This window comes from Simochromis diagramma, unplaced genomic scaffold (genome assembly GCF_900408965.1).
Source record: "Simochromis diagramma unplaced genomic scaffold, fSimDia1.1 OVJJ01000361.1, whole genome shotgun sequence".
NCBI classification, from domain to species: Eukaryota; Metazoa; Chordata; class Actinopteri; order Cichliformes; family Cichlidae; genus Simochromis; species Simochromis diagramma.
The window spans coordinates 18,370,754-18,394,560 of NW_024386860.1; the positions used below are offsets into that span (position 1 = coordinate 18,370,754).

Consider the following 23,807-nt stretch of genomic DNA (forward strand, 5'->3'; position numbering starts at 1 on the left):
TTAAAAACCAAAAGCTGGGACACAGAGAGTCTGTTAGGACAATTAACCTCACAGCTGCCACTTTAAATGAACAGCAGAGGAGCGTTCAGCGGATCAGCTGAGATGAAGCCTACAGACAGCTGTGACTGCCACCTGTGTCACCGCCCACCTGTCAGTCAAAGCAGCCACAAACAGGTTATAACAGTTTCATTGGAGTCAATGGAGATGGACTCAGTTTTGGATGAAGGTCTCAAGTGGTCACTGGAGGAACTGCAGCGTTTGCACGTCAAATATTTTATTTTATGTGCAGAAAATAGGTTTAAATGTTAAACTAATTTCTTCCAGCCAGAGAATGTTGCATATAATTAAATTTTGCTTGATGCATAAAGTTAAAAGATTAAAACTAATAAAAAAAGTTTTAAAAAGATGCTTTTCCATTTGATTACATTTTGTATGATGGATTATGCAGAAAAAGTAGAATTGGGCTGAAAGATCTATCGCTTTATCACCTGTTCAGGTTGTAAATCGTGTTTTTAAAAAGTAACTAAGTAATTAATTACTTTTGAAAACAAGTAATCAGTAAAATAACGGGATTACTTTTTGGGGGAAGTAATTAGTTACTGATTACTTTTTTCAAGTAACTTGATCAACACTGGTTTTCACGGCTGCCAAAGACGTGGAATCTGAACTGCTGCTGTTGGAAACACAGTGATGCAGACAGTGATGGACGTGCCCGGGCCCAGTAAGCCTGAAGGTCCTCTCCAACAGCTGAGATGGCTCAACATGTTTTGAGAGCTGATTTCGTGACTTCTCTGATGGTCAACATTTTTCCATCTGCAGCATTCCAGAAACATCCCCAAACTCTGATATGCAGCTAACAAACTCAGCTTATAGCACAAAGTCAACAAACGTCTTCATATTTTCAAACTTAGATTCTAATTGCTGGTCATCTTGGAAAAATTACATTAAAATTCATATTAAACCTCAGCATTCATGCTCCTCATCGCTGATTAAAACCCTGAGTGCATCAGCAGCACGGTGGTGCAGTGGTTAGCACTGCAGCCCCACAAGCTGCTGGGCGTCTGTGTGTGCGATAGACTGACTGTGGGATCACACTGCTGGGATACACTCCATGCCAGTGCAACCATGAATTGGATAAGCAGGAGAAAATGGATGTGATGGATTTACTTTAAGTAGTTTACTTCACATTCTAACCAAACAATCAGGGTAGGCGGGATTAAATGTTGCACAAGCTGGAGCACAGACTGTACAGAAAAGATGGACATAGATTCCTGAAGTCACACTAGAAATGCCTCAAACCTGCAGTGTTTATAATGGCCACCAGGGGGCTTTTAGCAGTCTGGTTATACAGGCTGTGTCCCAATCCAGCGACCGCACAATTTGCGGACTACGAAGTATGAGATATATATATCTATCTATATATATATATGTATATATATATACACACACACACACACACACACATATATATATATATATATATATATATATATAAACACATATTACAGCAGTGAACTTGAACTCTGGGTCAAAGATTCAAGTTGCAGTTATTTATATTTCCAATCACCCCAGTACCTTTGACAGTGTATATACAGATGTATCATATATAAGAGGCAAATATTGTTCTTTTAATATGTTGGCATTACTAAATTTGGCTCATTGCTTACATATATGTGTAAAAAGCAAATGTACGAGCTGTGATAACTGTGTCTGATAGAATGAAGAGTAGACTGATATATGAAATATTCCTTTATTGGGTGAGAAAATCAGACCATGTCATAACTGCTGTAAGTCACACAGAATAGATATCAGAGCCTTAAACAGGCTGACTTCTGCTAAATGGGTCAAACTGGGCAGAAAGTCTACAAACACATAACATCCTTATAGAATATGATGTAACACTACAGATCAACTTAGCTCAGAATATATAAAGCATATAAACAGTTACAGCAATATGATGCAACAAACACAGCAGCTACTGATCCAAAATCCTCAAAGCTTCATAGAACTGAAACCAACATGTATTTTTAGCTCCATTCTGCTGCTGATACAGACTTTAGGTTTCTGAACATTAAACTTGTTGCTGCCTTTCATAGTGTGTAACTTGAAGGCCCTGAGTACTTTCTCCCACACTGGAAACACTGGGATGATAACATTATTGGAACATTACCTAATAAGACTGATTCAGCACAGACAGTTATGTTAAACTTTCCTAGCAGTCCTTCACAAACAGGGAACAGTCTGTCTATTCTCTCCATCTGTCAGCTGCTGCTGGCTCTTCCTCCTCCTCTTCCTCACACACTGCTGAGTTTGTCCTGGTGGATCATCAGGGCTGCAAAGCCTCACAGATGATGTGCAGCAGTGGGTCCCTCAGTCTGTCCTCACTCTGGACACTTGCAGTCGTCACACATGGAAATCAAATGTGTGATAAGCTGCAGGATTCAGACACAAGTGTAACTTATAAACACATGTTCATACTTTTATTCCACAATCAGAGAGAAAGAAACAGAGAGAGAGTGCAGGACAGACAGACAGGTGACAGTCTCAGGTGTACACACTGCTACACAACAGCACCAGAGAAGCAGGATTTAGTGTTTGTGTTATTACGAGTGTAAACAAGAAGAGTTCCAGATGGTGCAGTGGACACATGTGTGACTGCTGTGATTAAAGCATCTTTCTTTCAGCTTAACGAGTGAACCGTCAGCTCGTTCAAACACACGTTAAAGTGCGTTTGGCTCGATACCACCGAACAGAGGCAGCAATATAACATAGCTAACATTAACAGTGCAGTGAATCCTGCTTGTGCCGTGATGTTCAGGACTGCAAACCGAGCAGCATCACTGACTTTCAGCTTGTTGTGTTTGTGGATATATGACTGACTTTAATTATCCATAAAATCATCACATTCTCTGTAAGATTAAGGTCGACTATCGAACAACGTATATTTAAAGGCTTTAAAACCAAGTTAGTACAAACGTCACTAATGTCACATAACTGTGCCGACATGTGGCCAACAGTCATGTTTTAATGTTCTTCATTATTAAACATTCGCACAGAAATGAGTGACATAATATTCAGTACTTACTTTTCACAGTTCACTCTTCGGCCGCTCCGCTTCAGCCGTCCGCCATTTTTTTGGGCAAAATTATCCACACATGAATTGTGGGATATATTAGGACTACGAAGTGTACACCAGACCACGCTTCAAATTTGGGGAAATGAACGGCGCATCTAGAGTACACTTCGAATTGGGCCAGCCGTCGTCGCAGTGACGTAATCGGTCTCCAAATGCGCACTACGAAGCGTGCGGTCGTTGGATTGAGACACAGCCATAGATGAGCATGTACTGACCTCAGCAAACACTTTATGTTCTCAGCTGCTAGCTTCAAATCCCACTGAATACAGCATGATGTTAATTTTGTAGTTTGTGGTCGCTGTTAGATTCAAAGTGCATCAAAAAGCAGGATGTGCTTTATGCTGTGGCCACCTTCAATTCTATTTTATTTTATTTATATAGCTCCAAATCAGTTTTGAGACTATTCGATTGTAAGACAGAGGCGACAATAACACAGAGGGAAGAGAGAAAACACCAACAATCAGATGAGCTGTGCTTCGGAGACAGTGGGAAGGAAGAACGTTGTTTTAATGAGAAGAAACCTCCAACAGAACCAGGCTCAGGGAGGAGCAGCCGTCAGGATTGGAGAGGGGGGTGAGCAGTTGTAATGCTCTCCACTTGTCTCAGATGTGTTGACTTTTTTGCATAATGTGCACATTATTCTGTCTCTATATTTATTTGCTGTGATTTGCTATTTGTCAAAGTAAGCATTGTGTTGCCGGGTTGGGGCCTGTGAAGTCTGACTCCTTCACAGGGAGGAAGACGGGACAAAGAATGACGACTCACTGAGGTCAGCCACATCGAGTGGCTGAAACTACAGTAGAGTTTATTCCACGTATCTTGTGTTCCAGACGTCATCTTCCTCTTCCAGTTCTTGCCGACCAATCCCAAGGTAAGACAATAATAATATATATTCCTACCACCCAGGCGTGTCTGGAAAACCTCCGGCGTATGGCGTGAAGGAGACATCCCAGTCAGACTCTCGAACCGCCTCAGCTGTCTGGATCAGACTCAGGGACAGCTTCTTCCCCAAAGCCATCATACTCAACTCAAACTTGTACAAAGTAATCTGCACTGAAATATCATCAGTTCTCTGCCTGTCTGTCTCTGTGTCAGCACTGTGCTGTCTATTTATATTTATAGTAAGTGTATAGTTAAATTATTGTATAGTTTTTATAATGTGCTATAAGCATGTGTGGACTTTTATAGAGCTGTTTCTGATTGCGTTATACTATGTATAATGACAATAAAGGCTTTCAATTTCAGTTCAATCCACCTGTGCCTCAGCTCATGTCCACACACGCACCTCTAAATCATGAACTCTGGGCTCTCGCAGGGATTTTTTGTCGGGTTTGTTGAGTGCGCTGTTATTTAGTTGTAAGTCTTTCAGTGTGTGAAGCTCTTTATAAATCAATCATCGCTTCTCTCAGCACAGCGTCACCTTTAAATCTAACGAGTCTCATTCAGCCCCCAACCTGAGTCCAGACAACAGGAGTGAAACGAGCGCAGACGCACGCAGCGCTGACATCAGTCGGAGGTCAGCGGTCGTAATTAGAGAGGAACAGATCACAGCGGATGATGATGATGAGGTAATTAGCAGCAGAAAGTGACGAAGGTTTCTTCAATTTAACAGTCAAATGGCTGAAGCTGAAACCTCCGACATGTTGGAGCTTCACACGACGCCTGCTGTTCTGTAGCTGTGTCAGAATAAACTGGAATATAACCGCGGAGGGGCGTGGTCTCTGACAAGCTGTGTGTGTGTGTGTGTGTGTGTGTGTGTGTGTGTGTGTGTGTGGGTGTGTGTGTGTGTGTGTATGTGTGTGTGTGTGTGTGTGTGTGTGTGTGGTGCGTGTGTGTGTGTGTGTGTGCGTGGTGTGCGTGTGGGGGTGTGTGTGTGTGTGCGTGTGTGCGTGTGTGTGGTGTGCAGGTGTGTGTGTGTGTGTGGCGTGTGTGCGTGTGTGTGTGTGCGTGTGCGTGTGCGTGTGTGTGTGCGTGGTGTGTGTGTGTGTGTGTGCATGTGTGTGTGTGTGTGCGTGTGTGGTGTGCGTGTGTTGCGTGTTTGTGTGCGTGTGTGCATGTGTGTGCGTGTGTGTGTGTGTGCGTGTGGTGTGTGCGTGTGTGCATGTGTGCGTGTGTGGTGCATGTGTGTGCAATGTGTGTCGTAGTGCGTGTGTGCGTGTTGTGCGCTGTGTGTGGTGTGTCGGTGTATGTGTGTGCGTGTGTGCATGTGTGCGTGTGTGCGTGTGCCTGTGTGTGTGCGTGTGTGTGTGAGTGTGCGTGTGTGTGTGCTGTGTCGTGTGTGCGTGTGTGCGTGTGTGTGTGCATGTGTGTGCGTGTGCGTGTGTGCGTGTGTGCGTGTGTGTGTGCGTGTGTGTGTGTGTGTGTGTGCGTGTGTGCATGTGTGCGTGTGTGTGTATGTGTGTGTGTGTGTGTGTGTGTGCATGTGTGTGTGCATGTGTGTGTGTGTGTGTGTGCGTGTATGCGTGTGTGTGTGTGTGTGTGTGTGTGTGTGTGTGTGTGTGCATGTGTGTGTGCATGTGTGTGCGTGTGTGTGCATGTGTGTGTGTGCGTGTGTGCGTGTATGCGTGTGTGTGTGCATGTGTGTGTGTGTGTGTGTGCGTGTATGCGTGTGTGTGTGTGTGTGTGCATGTGTGTGTGTGTGTGTGCATGTGTGTGTGTGTGTGTGTGTGTGTGTGTGTGTGTGTGTGTGTGTTTCTTTCTGTTTCAGTGGAAGATTAATCTTATAGATCTGCGGTGGGCTTTTTTTGCCATTGAGCTTCTTGCTATGAACAAACATCAGGAGGTTATTGCTCCTGGCTCTCTGAAACAGACCGCCAAAATAAAAGCCTCGCTATACACGGCACAGTGGAACGCTCACTGAAAAAAATAACCTGCTGGATTCACACGACACAAATATGCAGATCGTTCACACTCAACAGAAACATGTTTAGCCACCCTTAATCTTCAGTTTTATAACTGCACAACTTTTCTATGTTACAAGATTTTTATGTTATTCTTTCACATGACGTCTTTACATCCGTCTCATGTCAATATAACACAAAATGTAACAGTCTGTTTTTATTTTTTTAATTCTAAATGAACAATCTTCACTTACATTATGTTTGATTATTACTAATTTGATGATGACATCATTAGATATCAATTAGCATTAGCTAACTGGGGCCTCACGTGCGCCTTTCATGTTGCTTGGTAACCAGTCAACATTACCAGTAAAAACAAGTTACCTCAGTAAAAGTCTATATGTGCATAGAGGGTCTACTTGCTCTCTCCTGGTGTTTGAGCCTTAACTTTTTATTCACCTTCAAGTGTAAAACTCCACACCGCAGTAACGTTTCCAGAGCCAGGCACAAAACGGCGGACGGTGCAGCCCTTCTTTCGCCTCTGTCAGTGCGCCCCAGGGCGGCTGTGGCTACAATGTAGCTGCCATCACCAGTGTGTGAATGGGTGGATGTGTAAAGTGCGTTTGGGTCCTTAGGGACTAGTGAAGCGCTGTACAAATACAGGCCATTTACCATTTACCATTCTTTTCCTGAAAAGTCTGTTCTTGGGGGCGGAGCTTCCAGAGAAAACACCCCAACTTTATTTTTCTGTCTTCATTTATGTTGGAAGTGACAGCAGAGCTGTACGTTTGAATTGTTTCAGAAACCTCTCAGTCAGAACATGCTATATCATGTTTAGGTGGAAGCTAGCGAGCTAACTTCCTGCTAACTTCTAACTCTGTTGAATTTAATAAATTCTGTTTTCATGGATGTTAAACTTCATTGTTACACCTGGTAAAGCAGCAACGCTGATGATTTTATTAAAGATGAAAGAATTTAGTTTCAGTGATGCTGCAGTGTTCGTTTGACTTTGAGACCTGAAACAGCTGATGGCGTCAGACTTAAAGAGCAGATAACATTCTTGGTAATATATAAAAATAATTATCACAACACCAAATTATTAAAAATGATTAACAATATAAAAAAAACTAAATTATGTTTAGAGGAGAGATTTAGTCTAGTCATGTTGTACCACACAGTAACACACATTTAAAAAGTTTAAATATTTGGAACTGGAATGAGCGGTTTAAATGGTAAATGGCCTGTATTTATATAGTGCTTTACTCGTCCCTAAGGACCCCAAAGCGCTTTACACATCCAGTCATCCACACATTGGTGATGGCAGCTACATTGTGCTGGGGCGCCCTGACAGAGGCGAGGCTGCCGGACACTGGCGCCACCGGGCCCCTCTGACCACCACCAGTAGGCAACGGGTGAAGTGTCTTGCCCAAGGACACAACGACCGCGACTGTCTGAGCCGGGGCTCGAACCAACTTTTCACTAACAACCCTCGGCACTTGAACCCACTGAGAAACCAAAGAGGTCATTGTTGACGTCAGGAGGCACTGACTTAGCCCCCCTTTACATCAACAGGGAGCATGTGGAGAGGGTCTACACCGTCAACAAGGACCAACAACAGCTGCACCTTCTGACAGTCCTCGGGAAGCTGAACTCCAACCTGCTGCGGACCTTCTACCGCTCGTCCATTTAGAGCCTGCTAACTTACTGCATCACAGTATGGCTGCACCAAGGCGGTCAGAGCGAGGCTTCAGATCATCGGCTGCCCTCTCCCCTCCTTGATGGACATTTATTCCTCCCACTGCCTCAGCAGAGCAGCAAACATCATCAAGGACAAGCTGCTCAGCCTGCTTAACAGTTTCTTCCCAAAGACCATAACCACCCTGAAGTCACACAGGCACCAGTAACACACTCCCTCACCCCAGTTTTCCCATTTCCCTCCATCAACCACCACCAAGAAAAGAGAGATCGTGGAGACATTTATCTCTGACCTTCTCATTGCCTCGATCACTGATCTCACTGATGCCATTGTCTCCTGAGCTCTGCAGGATCACCTCATTGTCATTTCCCAGCAAACACTGCATCGTTAACGAGACAGTTATCATCAGATCCTGAATTATTTGTGACAAGCAGAGTCAATCCGTAATTAGCAAATAAAAACCCAGACGTGCGATAGTGCATTGATACTGAAACATAAAAACTGAGTAAATTGGTAATAATTGAAAGATAAAGCTTGTGTTTGTTCATGGGGATAATTACAGACAGAAACAGAGCTGATGGTTTGGGCGTCGCTCGTGCAGATGGAGCTAATTAAAGAAGAGATCACAGAACGTGAAGCAGGTCCGAGAGGATGAGAAAGAAAGGAGGGAAGATTTTGCTTCTTTTTCATAACTGTTGCTGTTTGTCCCAAATCTGCTGGCGTCATTGTTAACGTCCAATCACGTCCAATCACTACAACGCTGCTGCTGCAAACTGCACACGGACTGAACACAGTTTGAGGAGGAAACAAATGCATGTTGGCTTTAATCAGGACCTGACGGCAGAACAAAGAGTTTATCAGAGACGTGAGCGTCAGAGTGTGAACGCACGCGTTTAATCAGATGTCGGAGCAGCTGCCGCCGCCGCTGCGTACCGCCCTCCTCCATTCATCCCGAAGAGGCCGTCTGATCTGAAGCCTGCAGTTTGTGTCATTAACAGGCTGCCAGGCGAGTGTTTGGTTTCACTCTGTGGTTTTAACAAAGACAAACAGAAATTTCTTCTTTATGATCAAGAACCCAGCGTGCAAGTGCCAAAGCCTGCACTTCCTCCAATGTCCACTTGGTTGGCTTCAAGACTGAGTCGGTCCCCACAGACCTCGAGCAAGTCCAACTCTGGTGAGGATAAAATGTACCTCCCTCTCTAATTTTTAGCGCTCCATCTAGAAAGCGTCTACAGCACAAACAAATTCTCTTCCACTTTCAGCGTTAGGGATGGCCCTACGTGCAGCGGCGTGAGCCACATCATTTCCTTTCTGACTTTTCAGTGAGCTTCTAAATCCCGCTGTGTCTGAGTAAAGAAACAAAAGAGAAACAAAGCAGTTGGAAAGTGTCAGGAGGCTCAAAGCCTGCTGCTGACTTCAAGAAAAAGAAAAGAGCTGCTTCCTTCTCTGTGCAGAGATATGCAGATGTGGATAAAGAAGGATGACGTGCTGCACGGGAGCAGAAAAAGTTTCAAAGCAGACAAATTTCTAAATGCGATGTGTAGAAATCTACTATTTATTTATAATGTTTATAGTGTTTACTCACACATAAACATAGACTGTTTCTACGACTTCTGAGAGACAAGCTGGAGCTATCGGGAGTGGACCACCACATGTCCCAGTGGATACTGGACTACCTCACAGTACGCCCACAGTATGTGAGGTCACAGGGCTGTGTCTCTGACACGCTGGTCTGCAGTACGGGGGCCCCACACTGTGCTGGCACCGTTCCTCTTCACCCTCTACACCGCAGACGTCTCCATCAACTCCCCACGCTGCCACCTACAGAAGTTCTCTGACGACTCTGCCATAGTCGCCTCATCACAGGTGAGGACGACTCAGAGTACAGACAGTGGACTCTGGACTTTGTAGACTGGTGTCAGCAGAACCACCTGCTGATCAGCTCGGGAAAACCAAGGAGTTGGTGGTGGACTTCCGGAGACGCAGACCCACCGCACTGACACCGGTGAACATCCAGGGAGTGGACATTGAGATAGTGGACTCTTATAGGTACCTGGGTGTTCACCTGAGTAATAAACTGGACTGGAGCCACAGCACTGATGCTCTTTACAGGAAGGGTCAGAGCAGACTCTACCTGCTGAGGCGGCTGAGGTCATTCGGAGTCCAGGGAGCGCTTTTAAAGACCTTCTATGACTCTGTGGTGGCATCTGTCATTTTTTACAGTGTTGTATGTTGGAGCAGCAGTTTATCTGCAGCTGAGAGGAAGAGGTTGGATAAACTCATCAGGAAGGCCAGCTCTGTTCTGGGATGCACCCTGGACCCAGTGCAGGTGATGGAGACAGAAGGACTCTGGCCAAAATAGCTGATGATGGACAGAGTCTCCCAGCCCATGCATGTAAATGTTGCTGAACTGCAGAGCTGCTTCAGTGGATGCATATGAAGGAGCGTTTCTGCAGCTCCTTCCTCCCTGCAGCTGTCAGACTGCACAATCAGAACTGCTCCCAACAAACACAGATGTTTACATCTGTATCTTGCACTATTTTATCAACCGATTCACACTAAACCTGGGTTTGCCTGTTATCTGTATTTAATTTTATTTAATGTAATAACGGTACAATACTCTGCTTTTGGTAACCATTGTCCTTGATGGAAATATGTAAAAACTGTGTATGTTTCTGTTCTGTGTCTTGTGCACTGTTTGTTACACCCCATCGATTCTACTGATGGGTTGTTGTCGCTAATCTGCCGGGCGGACACACGGCTTTGAACTGGAGAATGAAATCATGTAGGATTTTCAAACTGACAGCACAGAGGCGTCGACCTCAAGGTCAGAGGTCAAGTTTTCTGAAAATGTCTAAGAAACCTGAGGAAAAGGTCAGGTAGAACTTTAGAACAGGTACCACAGGTGTGTTTAGCACGAGGCTGAGGGGAAGCACTGGTCACCAGTAAGTTTGTAAAACAGGCAGCAATAAATTTAAATTACGTAGCTGATTGAATAGCGTTAAGTGTGGAACAGAGATTTATATATACTGTATATATATATTATATGTGTGTGTGTGTGTGTGTGTGTGTGTGTGATTGGATCTCCTGTGTTTGAGGAGGAAAATGTAATTTAATCATCCTTGTTATTAATCTCTGTCTCTCTTCCACAGCATGTCTTTATCCTGTCTTCCTTCTCTCACCCCAACCAATCACAGCAGATGGCCCCGCCCCTCCCTGAGCCTGGTTCTGCTGGAGGTTTCTTCCTGTTAAAAGGGAGTTTTTCCTTCCCACTGTCACCAAAGTTTGATTGTTGGGGTGCAGGATCTTTATCTTACGATATAAAGCATCTTGAAGTGACTGTTCCTGTGATTTAAATAAAATTCAACTGAAAGCACGAGACAGAGAATAATATTGATGATTTGAGAAACACTGAATCAAAGTCACATCATTAAAATTTGCATAAGAATATTCTTGTAAATATTTTTATGTTTAGTTATTCGAGTTAAAAGTTACACTGACTTCGGTATAAACACAAACTGGTGTTGGTGAGAGAGATCGCTGTGGTCCAGACGGCTGTTTACTCAGCTCCTCGCCGGAGATTCGTTAGACCAGTTGTTACATCATTTTCACGTTACTCCTTAAAAGGACCACACATGCATTACCACATGATTAACAGTTAGAGGAACAAATTCCACACACCAACACGAATCCCTATCCTAACAAGGACACACGCGATCTTTCTCTTAGTATTTACGTACGAACACAAAGCAAAGAAGAAAACCGACCCAGGCGCATCAGAGCGCCGCGGTGATTCAGCCGTGGACACACGAACAGGTGCTGACTGCTCGTCGCTGCTTCGTTACCTGCTGCAGCTTTGACAGCACTCTGTGCGTCGGCGCTTTTGCACAGTAACTGTAACAGTAATGTGACGGCTCCACCGCTCTCCTCCACCAGCACAGACCTGAAATCAGCTGCAGGAAGAAAGCATTCCTGTCCACCCAGCGTGCAGATACCTGAAGAGCCTTTGTAACATGAGTAATTATATAACTGTGACTGTAATGTGATTACTGAATTTACTGCAGTAATGTTACTGAAAACGTTCATGTGATTCATTTAGAGCACTGTCTGACATTCTCCCTCGTTTCCTGTTGTGCACAGTCTGCACCGATCACTCACCAAACACACATGATTACATGTGATTACATCACACATCACAATAAAAGCATCTTTCGGTCGTCCTGAACTCTAACTGGAAACGTCAGTCCCACGCTGACTTCACGGAGCAGCTCTCTCCATCTCATCTTTCACCCTGTCAGGCCACCTCTGCGCTCCACACGTCGACTGAACGCGTGTCTGAGTCGCTGTCCCGCCTGCTGCTGTCAGCTCTTTTTGATTATTTCTCTGCCGTCAAGGATGCAAGCGAGATCAGGCTCATCTCGTCCTCGCTGGATCTTGGCAGAGGCCTCTCTGCATGTTAAACTCAGTCGGCTGCGTCACAGATTCAATTTGAAAGTTGCACAAACATCTGTGGAACAAACGCCTTCTTCAGGGACCGCTTCAGACCGCAGGGACAACAAACGCACGCCTTTATCCTCCTAAAACTTAAATGTACACCAACTGTGCCGAGCAACCTGGATGACAAAAATATCAGGATTTACAATTTGTGGTGTGATTTACACCAGTGTGTCCTGTTCAGCATCATTTCCTCGTTATACTGCAGCCTGCACCGCGCCTCTCCACTCCTCCTCAGGTACAGAACGTGAAAACTGGATCTGTGGGTAAAATCTGCAGGAAAGTCTCTGACTGCAGCCCGTTCGCTTTCCTTCCTGCAGCAGCAGCAGTTAAATGAATTCCTGCTCTCCACCTGCAGGCGTTCCTCCATCAGCCCTTCCCACGATGCACCTGTACAGCCTCCAGCTCAGAACCAATCACAGCAGAGGAAAATGAAGCTGCACAAAGCTGGTGTGAAATTCACTTTAACCGAGGTCTGGGCTTTTTATCTGAATCCCTTTCATCTTGTTTCACAATGACAAAGAACATGTTTTGTCTGAAGGAGGCTCAGAGCTTCCACACAGACAGCAGCCTGCAGCCACACTCCTCATCTCAGAGTCGGTCTCAAATCCTTAAAAACATCAAACCGGCCAAAGATTCTGATCACGCCCGAAGCGGCTTGATCCGACACTAAAGAAATACCTGAAACGTCACGAACGACCAAAAACTAAGCTGAGCTTTGCAAATGTGTGGTCAGAAGAAAAGGAGACAAGGTCCAAAGGCAGAACATGAGACACACATCATCAGCCTGATAAAAATAACCATAATAACCAATAACAACTATTTTAATTCTATTTTGAAAATACAAAATTGAGCACCAGTCAAAAAGGAATATTAATACCAACACTGCACACGGGGCCTTTCAAAGGTTACCAGATGTCAGATTTGCAGTCGTAGCCCTGGTGGCTCAGCACCTCTGGGCTCATGTAGTACGGAGTCCCTGTGAAGGTGGTGGCCAGGTCACATGATCCCATCAGCAGGCAGGAAACACCAAAGTCACCTGGAAACATGAGAAGCATCATCCTGATGACTGATCTGCTGTTAAACTGAATCTGAACATCTAAAGAACCTGCAGAAGGTCCGTGAACACCTGGACCTGCACACGCCAAACACATGCTCCGTGTCACGGTGGGCCGATAACGTCACAGGTACATACATCCCACAGATACTGAACGATCCACAGACCTGCGTGATCCTCACCACGCTTTGCAGAAATCATGAAGAATCAATGAGCTGTCCCACAGGCAGTGAAGGTTTCCGGCACCACGCTTCAGACCCGGTTTCACCCTTTCCTAAGCTTCAGGTTCGGCCTGAACGATTTACCCGCTTCCTTCCAAGTCTTCTGATTTTTTGTTCTGTCTATAAAGAGCAAAGCTGCATTATTCACCTCCAGCAGCCCTCAAACAGCGACAAAAAGCTCTTCAGAGCTCGACGTGGGAACATCACGCTCTGAGACCACAAAGAGCACCTGAGCTGAGACGTCAGAGGTTTAAATAACTTCTGTAGGAGCAACGGAGCCGCGGAGAGTCAGAGACACTCGGTCGCTCAGCTGTGAAACACACAATGAACATTTAAAGTTGGAGAACGCACTAATCCAATGGAAATGGACCAGAGTGTCCGCTACTGACCCCGACAGCTCCAAAGCAACAGCCAATGAGTGAATGAGCAGATCTGTGGATACAGATCTGGAACTTCTAATTCTACGCTGATGTATTTGAGTATCTGATTAACATAAGGCTGATCGTGACACAGTGAGACGACACCTTTGCTGACAGCTACTGGAAACCACTAACTGTGCCGAACGTAACGCCGCTCACATGACTGCACAGTAGATCTGCAGCGTCTCTGTGGCGTCGCTGCTCCGTGTGTGCAGCTGGTAAACTAAACTCTCACAGAGTTCTGGTCCAAAACTGCAGACGGCAGCAGCAGCAACAATCTGCTGAGTTTACACTCCACACACTCAGCGTAAACCCACTTCCTCCTGCGTTACTACCCACTCGTTAGCTGGAAGCACGCTTCTATTTGCGGCCCCGTTTGTTGTTGTTGCTGTTAGTGAGAGGAAGAAGCCCTTTTAGGCAGCAGACAGTTTTGTAATACACGCACAAACGTGAGGAAAGTACCGCAAGCCTTCGCAGCAGCAGCAGCACAAAGAGGACGCTCACCGATTTTAACGAGGTTTCGTTTCAGGAAGATGTTCTTGGCCTTCAGATCTCGGTGGAGGATCCGCCTGCAGAGAGCAGCACAGCGGATAAAAAGCAGGTTGCAAACTGAAGCCACTTCAGTCTGCAGTCATTTGTTCTAATATTAACCAGCTACAAATGTTACTGTTTTTGTGGCTTTTTGTTGTCACCTAGAATCTCATTAAACCACAAAAACGTGTTTCTACTTAACTACCGAGTGTCAGCAGATAAAACATGTGGAGCAGATTCGCTTCAGAAACAGGACAAACATATAAAGCCAAAGACGACTTTAGAGGAAATAATAGAAAACTCTGCACCTGTCGTGTATGTAGCGAAGGCCGAGCAGGAGCTGGATGAGCCAATCAACGACCTGGCTTTCAGGAAGGCTCCGCCCAGCTCGTCTCACCTCTCCTATCTTACAGTCCAGATCCCGATCCTGAGGGCACAGCGAGGAGGAAGTGATGCGTCACTCATTGACTGAAGTGCATGTGTCATTCCACTTCACTCCACAGTAGCAGCTCCTGAGTGGCTCAGGCTTTCGTCTCAGCTTCTGTGTGAAATGAAGGAAGCTTTGACAGCAGACCAGTTTGGGGACGCCTGCAGCTGCAGCCAGAAGTCAGAGAGCTTCACTCCAGCAGCTCATTAACGTGCGGCTGAAGCTCCAGCTACAGGTCGGTACTGCTGTTCGCTCTCAGCCTGGCGTGTTCACGTTCTGTCAGACTGATGCAATTAAAAGGAGCCGCACCAACTGCCAGCAGCAGCTAACTGCAGCCCGTCCGCTGATGTGCCGACGATTATAATCAGATTACTGAGATATTAAAGGAAAGTTCAAACAGCTTTGTTTGCTCAGTTCTGGATTTTATAAGACGATGTGATTTCCTGTTTTTTCTTCGTCAAATCAGATTTTTCTGCTCACTCTATCAGGCTGAAGCAATGCCTCAGAGTCCTCCACAGCTCTGCAGGGGATTGTGGGTAATGGGGTGAACAGAAACAGTAGCTCTTAAGATCTCCAAAGGCGCAGCCTGTTCATGCTTAAGTGTGTTGAATTACACTAAATCCTCACAAAAGGCCTAAATATTGTTCAGTCTGTGTGTTTGTAGAACAGAAAACCAGCCGGTTAGCGGCACAGAAGCACGGGAAGCTTCGTGAACTGTTCTGCAGCAGTGATTCAAATCTTCAGGAGATGCTGAAGGAGGCGGGGGAGGGGGGGGGGGGGAGCTGGGTAATGAGGGGGGAGGATCGCCGTCAGGTGACGTCAACGAGCGGGCGAGGGGCATACTCCGAGTGTGGGAGGCAGAGAAAAACACGAGTGGAGATGAAGGCAGCGTGAGATTCATTAGTGGAGAGGCTGAGTGTGAAGACGGCACCTGGTGTCATCGAGACAGCAGGCGTGAAAGATGGCGTGGAGGGAGGGGCGGGGGGTTCGGTTTCAGGCTGTTGCTTCATTGTGTCTTTATCAGACAGAGGGGCTCAGAGGGGCTCTCCACAGGCCCAACGTTCGCTGATGCAAACCTGCAGATCTGCAGCTTTTGTCACGGTTGCTTCATTCTTACTTCCTCATGTGTTGTGACTGAGGTGAGGATGTTTTTGAAGAGCACGGCGGCCCCGGACAAAGAGAGCACTCGGTTTCACTGCAACGTCAAACGAACCAGACATGCAGGTGTAAGAAACGTAAGACAGGGAGGCATTTTAAACCCGATCAGGAACGAACTCTAACAGCTGCGTCGGGCAGGTTGGCTTAAGGCAGCTTGAACTCTGCGCATTACAGACGGACGGCGAGTTAGCGCGAACCCATGTTCCCGTGGTAGATGACCGAGAGTTTGAACCCACATCAGGCGTGTCTCCCACAAACAGGCAGTGTTTCAATCAAGCCTCAAGCTCCAAGGCTGAAAATGGGAACCATGCCGGCAGTGGGGGAGAACAGTCAACCCAAGCATGCTGAAATGCTACCAAAAGAAAAGACTTTACCACCATATGTCTCTCTGGGACTTAAAACGCTCATTCAAACAAGCTGGTGTAGTTAGCTCCGTTAGCTACTGTGAGTGATCTACATTCAGCTATAAATAAGAAGCAGAAAAGCAAAGCCTGCAGTTCCTCTAACGTCCACTTGAGGCTCCAACATGAGGTTAAAACAGGAGCAAACAAAGACTAGTTTCCTCTGGTCACTGCAACTGTTTTAAATCCTTCACACGTTCGTTTTTTAACACTTGATGGTTGCATTATTGGGGGCGTGGCCTCTTTAACTGGCGGCCGACTGTAACTGCTGAACACTGAAGGTCCAACTGAATTTACTGAGAATATTTTTGTTAAGTGAGGTTTTGGATCAAAGGGATTCAGTCTCTCCCTGTGAGTGCTCCTGGTTCCTGTTACCTGGCAGTACTCTGTGATTATGCAGAAGGCGTCTCTCTCCAGGAAGCTGTGGTAGAAGGTCAGTATCGCCGGGTGGTGCAGCTGAGACAGCAGCTGGGCCTCCTGAGTGGCTCTAACCGTCTCGTCGGGTCGAAGGTCACCCAGAGGAATCTGCTTCAGCACCTTCCTGGGTGAGAGAGACAGGTCAGAGGGACGTTCTGCAGGTGTGAAGCACCTGTTTACTGATGGCGTTCATGATGTTCACGGCAGGGAGCTTTTAGAAACGTTTCAATGTGAACCAGTGCCTTAAAGTTGAAGGATGCACACAGCGTACTGGGTAAGAACTTTGTGGAGCGATGATATTTCTGCAATAAAAACTGGTGGTCACATCCAGAGGGAGAGCGCACAGACTGCTGATGTCAGCACGAAGCTAAGAAACTGGAGCAGCGTGGTCTCAAACCGCCGTCCTCCCCCTCAGGGAGGTAATCAGCTGCTGCTCACCGAGCAGGCCGTCTCTCCAGCTCTTGTTAAATTGGTGAGCAGGTCAGCAGGTGAAATGGAGGCTCTGGTTTATTAGCTCCCTGCTCTCACCCCCTCGGCTTCACTTTCTGCTGTGAAGACAGCAGAAACACAGCACGGAGTCAAAGTGGAAATTCCTCAGTTAAAATACGACCTGCTTACTGTGATTATGTGATTTTACTGGCCCGGACACGTGCTGTAGTAACTTTGGTATCTTAAAATACCAGTAAGACGGCTTATTTTCCACTCGAGGCACCGTTCAAAATTCTTTTATCCCATCTTATTTATCGCATACGAGCCCCTCGTTAAACGTCTGGGTGACTGATGATGTCATCACAGGCAGCTGTGGGTTTGCTGTCAAAGCAAAAAGTCCTGGCCTGAAAACTGAAGCCAGCTTAGAAGCACCAACATCCTCCTGTGATGTCAGAAATAAAACAGTTTTGGCCTGTACGGCGAGTTTTCGGCTTCAGAGCAGCTGTATGGCAGCTTCATGTTGTAACTCATCAGTTTAAACTTCATTAAAATGAGGAGTTACAGCATCATGTTGCAACATGGCACAGCGGTGACTGTGTCCATCCTTTCTGCACAGTCTGTGGGGCTGTAGCAGAGCAGTGGCAGTGTACTTTAGTAAAGCTCCACTCTTGTTCTATCATTTCTTGTTTTCATGTTTTGTTTTTGTCATTTTAATTAATGCAGGAATCAGGTCACATTTCCATTTACCTGTCACATTATTTTTTCCTTTCTTCCTTTTTGAATCTTTTCTCCTGAGAAAAGGCAAAAATTTAAATAAAACAAGAGCGAGCTGTTTGTGAAATGTCATCTTGAACCCGCCTGAACCTTTTAGTTCAGGGAACGGGGGCGTCGTTGTCTCCGCGCCGCAGCTGCAGACTTTCCGCGGTGAAGGAAAACAGCTGGATGCTGTCGATGCTGACGACACATCAGTGATGTGGATGAGCAGAGTGTCAGTCATCATCCAACTGACGCACACACTCACACTCAGAGACACACACTTCCATGAATCTGTAATCTCAGAGCTTTGATTCATAAAGCAGAACAGAAGGATCAAAGAGACGTGAGCTCTGATTTCATCCTGCACACGACTGAGGCGAAAAGGCTTTGTGCTGCTTTTCAGTCTTTTGTAGTTTTTTGCCTTTTTGTGCTTTTTGTGGGTTTTTTGTTGCTGCTTTGGTTTTTCTGAATGTCGTGTGCGTCAACTTGGATGAGCTTAGAAACCCTCCCGTGCTGTGATACACTTCACTTCAGTACTTAACGTTTACTCAGGATTATTCCACAGAAACTAAAACAACAAAGTAAACTTCCGTCTGCACTCTGGTGCTCGTCTTTAACAAAGGTGAGAAATGAACCCAACACACCTTTAACCTGAAATATTTTTAATGCCCAGCAGGGGGCGACTGCTACCGTGCACGGTCCTCTGTGACCTCACTAACACTGTGCTGATTTGCATCACATCACACTGGATAACACATGACGTCCACCGATTTGATTTGAAACAAAGTCAGGGCGCGTACATGTTGGGATCATCTTCTCTGTCCCACCAGAAAATTATTCAAAAAGTTCACGACTGATTCGAACGTGCAGCTTGTTAGTTTCCTGTAACAGAAATGCAACAAGTGGGTCTTTACTACGAACCTATTTGAATGTGATCACAGCTGTCAGACGCGGAAGTTAAATCCATCCATGCATCCGCTTCTCTTTTTCAGGGTCGCGGGGCCGCTGGAGCCTATCCCAGCTGTCATAGGGCGAGAGGCGGGGTACACCCTGGACAGGTCGCCATGTCGCAGGGCTAACACACAGACAACCATTCGCACTCACATTCACACCTACGGGCAATTTAGATTAATCGATTAACCTATCCGCACTAACTGCATGACTTTAGATGGTGGGAGGAAGCCGAACAGAACATGCAAACCCAGCCTGATGGTGGAATTGAACTCACCCACATGGAAAAGATATTTATAAATCTTATAAAGTTTGTATCTGTCTTGTGTGAAACTTGTATGAAAAGCATACAAGAGTAAAAACAGATATAAGATCCCTTGAAAAATGATATAATGAAACTTGTATGTTTTGTATACTTACTAAAACAATATATGAAAGTAATGTGAAAGTGGCCACTTTCATGAGTAAGTCATATACGTTTTTACTATTTCTTTTCCATATGGGCAGGACCTTCTTGCTGTGCGGCAACAGTGCTCACCACCGTGCCCTAAAACGATCTAGGGGATTTACGGTGGCCCTGAGAGGCCAAACGGACTGCAACTTAAGAAAACACCAGCAATAAGAAAAACGCTGCAAAAGCACACTGGTCCGTCGGCTTATTGTCTCCCCAGAAACACTTCCCTTGTGCATTTGGAAACCTATTTTTTCCTATTTCCGCTTTTGTTTTTTCTGTTTCCTATTTCAGGATATTTGAACGAGATCGCAGATACAAGCGGCGGAAATGAGCTTCCTCCGAAGGGCGGCTGGCCTCTCCCTTAGAGATAGGGTGAGAAGTTCGGCCATCCGGGAGGGGCTCAGAGTAGAGCAGCTGCTGCTCCACATCGAAAGGAGCCAGCTGAGGTGGTTCGGGCATCTGACAAGGATGCCTCCTGGGCGCCTCCTGGGTGAGGTGTTCCAGGCATGTCCCACCGGGAGGAGGCCCCGGGGCAGACCCAGGACACGCTGGAGAGATTATATCTCTCGGCTGGCCTGGGAACGCCTTGGTGTTCCCCCGGATAAGCTGGAGGAGGTGGCTGGGGAGAGGGAGGTCTGGGCCTCTTTGCTTAGGCTGCTGCCCCCGCGACCCGACCTCGGATAAAGCGGATGAAGATGGATGGATATTTGAATCCATTCAGTTTACGCAGACCCACAGGACACTCCCACTGATTTCTGTTACAGCAGCTGTCTTCAGCTTCATTTTAGAGGGTCACAAATGTGAGCCAACACAGGGGAGAAGCTTCCCGTTCAAAGAACTACCGGCTCAGCGGCGCCGTTACTGCCTTTGATTTCACGTTAAAGCCAAAAGGCTGCTGGGAAATCAAATTCACAGCCTGAATTTATAATTTATGGGCAAAAAAATCAATTTCATTCAGTTCTTTGAGCCCTCACTGTGATGTGCACTGAAAGGGGCTTTTCTTCAGCTGCTCACCAAGCCGGGAGCGCCGACCGTCCGTTGCTATGCAACTACGGAGAAAGGATGTTTGAAGTGCAACGCTCAGACGCTCCTGAGATCGTGTGTGTCTTTGTTTGGCTGAGAGCAGAGAAACACAAGCTCCGACCCTGAACTGTAAACCAGAACGAGACCAGAGAAGGAAGAAAGGAAGGAAGGAAGGAAGGAATGAAGGAAGGAAGAAAGGATTTCAATCAGAAGTCATAGAGAGATTCACAGTCACTCAAATGAACTCTGACCCTGACAGTCAGCAGGAGACACACCCACCAGCGAGCTACAGTAACATGAAGATGAAGTAGTTCCTTTTATTCGGACTCCACGATTTCCATCTGGTGACATCAAACATGATGTTTGTAATAAAAGCACCAGAGGAACAAAAACTACACCAAAAGGCTCCGGCTGCATTTGAACTCAGGACCTTCTTTCTGTGAGGCAACATTAAGAACAGAAACATGATGTGAGCAAGGTGAGCAGAGGTTACAGAGGCCGAGGGCGGAGCCAGGTGAGATACACAAGCTTACAGCTCAGGGTTCAACCCCAGAGCTGCTGCTCTACCCTCCTCAGTGGAGAGCGTGATCCTCCTGCCAGGTGTTTGTACTCAGGGGCCACGACTGAGAGCAGGAAGGCTGCACTGAGGGTCATTAGCACCCCCCAAAAAATCACTGGCTGCCCTCTGACACACCTGGAGGCCATCGCCAGATCCTCCTGTCTCAAGTAAACCAGGGCCATCACAGGTGACCCCGCCCCCCACCTGTTTGACCCACTGCTCTCTGGTCTGCGCCTCAGGTCAGTCAGGTGCCACACCTCCAGACTCACTAACAGCTTCTTCCCCGACCTCTGCCCACCAATCTGAGTGACCCTCATCACTCAGGACGCTCACACAGACTCTATTAACTCTTTGTACTGATTTCAAACACTCCTGCTCCTTTCTCCGGCTTTTTTATTTATTCCTGTCATCTAATATGTCTATTTCACTCCTGCACAGTTGCTGTTGAGCATAATAAATTGTTGGTATAAGAGAACAAATCGTTTTGATTGACTTTTCAGACATAAATGATTCAAACACGTCGCCAGGTGAAGCTTCCTCCTGCCTGCTGTGACGTTCCACCTGTCCCTCAGGTGATCGTTTTATCTCAATGCATCCTCCAGCGTCTGAGCCTCTCCGAGAGGCCGCCCAGCTGGCTCCTACAACTTCCTGCTGAAGGGAAAGCTTAACAGGAAGTGGATAAATCAGCACAACAGGAAGTAAGATTTTAGAGCCTCAGCAGGCTGGACGAGCACAGGCAGCAGTTTGAGACATTTGAGCACACTGATCAATCACTCAGGCAGATTACGAGTTCACAGGACACGAGAGAAATGATGGGAGTATTATCGGGCTGCTCTAAAAGCTCCCTGAAACGTCTTCAGTTGAACCAAAATGCCACAGCAGGCGTTTTTCTTCTCATTGGCTTCCTGTTAACTGCAGATCTTTTTCACATGTAGTCCTGAATAATCAGGAGAGACCTCACAGTTCCTCATCAACCTAATAAAGGACTTCTTTCTCAGACTGCTGATCTATTTGTGGTTTCGAGAGTTTCTAAAAGTAGAACAGGAGGCAGAGCCTTCGGCTTTGAGGAGCTGCTGCAAAGAAACCCCGACTGGGGGAGATCAAGAATAAGACTCCGCGGACCCGAAGCAGGTGTGTACGAACCTTTGGAGCAGATCTCAGGTGAATTCAGGAAGTTTGTGCTGAACGAACCTGAGCGTGTTCTGTCGGAGACTGAAAACAGAAACTCCAGGTGTGGCAGAGACGATGGAGGTCACACAGCTGCTCCTAAAACCTCAGAGGAGACGAGCTCAGGTGAGTCACTGCTTGCATCATGTTGTCTGTGTGAGAGCGTCACTGTACAGCCAGAAGTATGTGGACACGTTTGTATTCTGGGTAAACAGCATTCACACATGACATCCATGCTCCTGTTGGCTGCATTTGAAAAGTTCTTCCCGGCTTTCAGGAGCAGAAGACAAATGAGATTCTTTTTCGATGCTTTAAATAGAGCCGGCCTGTAGCTTAAATGGGTCAGCAGCAAGCTGCTTGAGAAAATCATCCATCATCCATCCGTCAGTCCATCCGTCCATCCAACCATCTGACCATCCAACCATCCAACCATCCAACCGTCCATCCATCCATCATCGATCCATCCAACCGTCCATCCATCCGTCAGTCCATCCGTCCATCCGACCATCTGACCATCCAACCATCCAACCGTCCATCCATCCATCTTCTTCTGCTTATCCAATTATTTTAGTACCAGTAAAATGTGTGCGTTTTTAACTGTTATGTTCTCCATATTTTACACGTATTCTAATGTTTACTTTCTCAGCAACATTAACCACATCTGCAAAAGCTCCACTTTCTAATTTTCTAGGTTACTGCAGACATTTCCAGACTAAGTACCAAAGGAAAACATCTGCCGACATATGTGAGACCGGTCTGTAATGTCTCATTTAGGGTGATTAAAATCTCCAGCACCTGCTGCACTGAACAGAAATGTTTCACCGCATGTGGTGTTCAGTGTTTCAGCTGACAAACAGATGGGACTTTTGGATTTTACCCAAACTTCACCTCATGCAGTAAATCCACAGTGCAGATATCACTGTGAGATTCCCGGGAATGCCATCCAACAATGAACCACTGCATCCTGTGAGTGTCTGCAGATTAAAATGTAAAAACCAGCATCTGAGACACATGAATTTTAAAAACAAGCATTTTGTAAGAGAGTTTGGAGAATTTGTGTCCCACTTTTAGGTTTTCTGGTTGTTTGAAGGTGTTTCTTCTTCTGTTCTTTGTCTCTGGAGAAAACGCTAAAGATAAAAAAAAAAAAAAAACGCAGAACGAAGCATCTTTAATCAATCTTTAACTTTCAGTAAGCAGAAAATAATCTTATCCCATGGGACTATTCATTTTTTATGTATTTCATTCCCTTTGAACCTACATACAGTTTTATTCAACAAAAACATGTCCAATAGTTTCTACATCTCTGCTACCAGAAGCTTCCTGTGCATGATTTGCTGTGGACATTATCTTCTGTGGACATTATCCTGTCAAAATATACATTTTTAGGCAAAGTTTAAATGTAACATCTGATGGTTGCACATTAGGTTTGGGGGGAGAGTTTCTGGATCTTTGCTCCGTCCTCAGAGTGACTTTGTCTGCTTCCTGAAGATGAAAATAAATGTAAAAGATCACTTTTCAGTAGATCCAGCGTTACAGAGACATGAGGACGGGGACGCGCAGCGACTTCTACACAGAGACGTCACATTTAAATCCTGCTTTCGATTTTTATGGACGTGTTCTCACAATTTTTTGGTCACACTTTGTACGACCTGCTTTCCACAAGGATCTTTA

General features: G+C 45.9%; 1 protein-coding gene across 1 annotated transcript in view; it reads right to left on the reverse strand.

The window, feature by feature from the left end:
* nek11 (NIMA-related kinase 11) overlaps positions 1-23,807 on the reverse strand; it is a 62,474-nt gene that overhangs the window by 28,529 nt on the left and 10,138 nt on the right. The window contains exons 2-5 of the mRNA XM_040030897.1: positions 16,756-16,921; positions 14,703-14,821; positions 14,368-14,432; positions 13,079-13,205 (exon numbers count right to left, since the gene is read on the reverse strand). Of these exons, the coding sequence (XP_039886831.1) occupies positions 13,079-13,205; positions 14,368-14,432; positions 14,703-14,821; positions 16,756-16,921 (477 nt within the window). The remainder of the gene's footprint in view (positions 1-13,078; positions 13,206-14,367; positions 14,433-14,702; positions 14,822-16,755; positions 16,922-23,807) is intronic.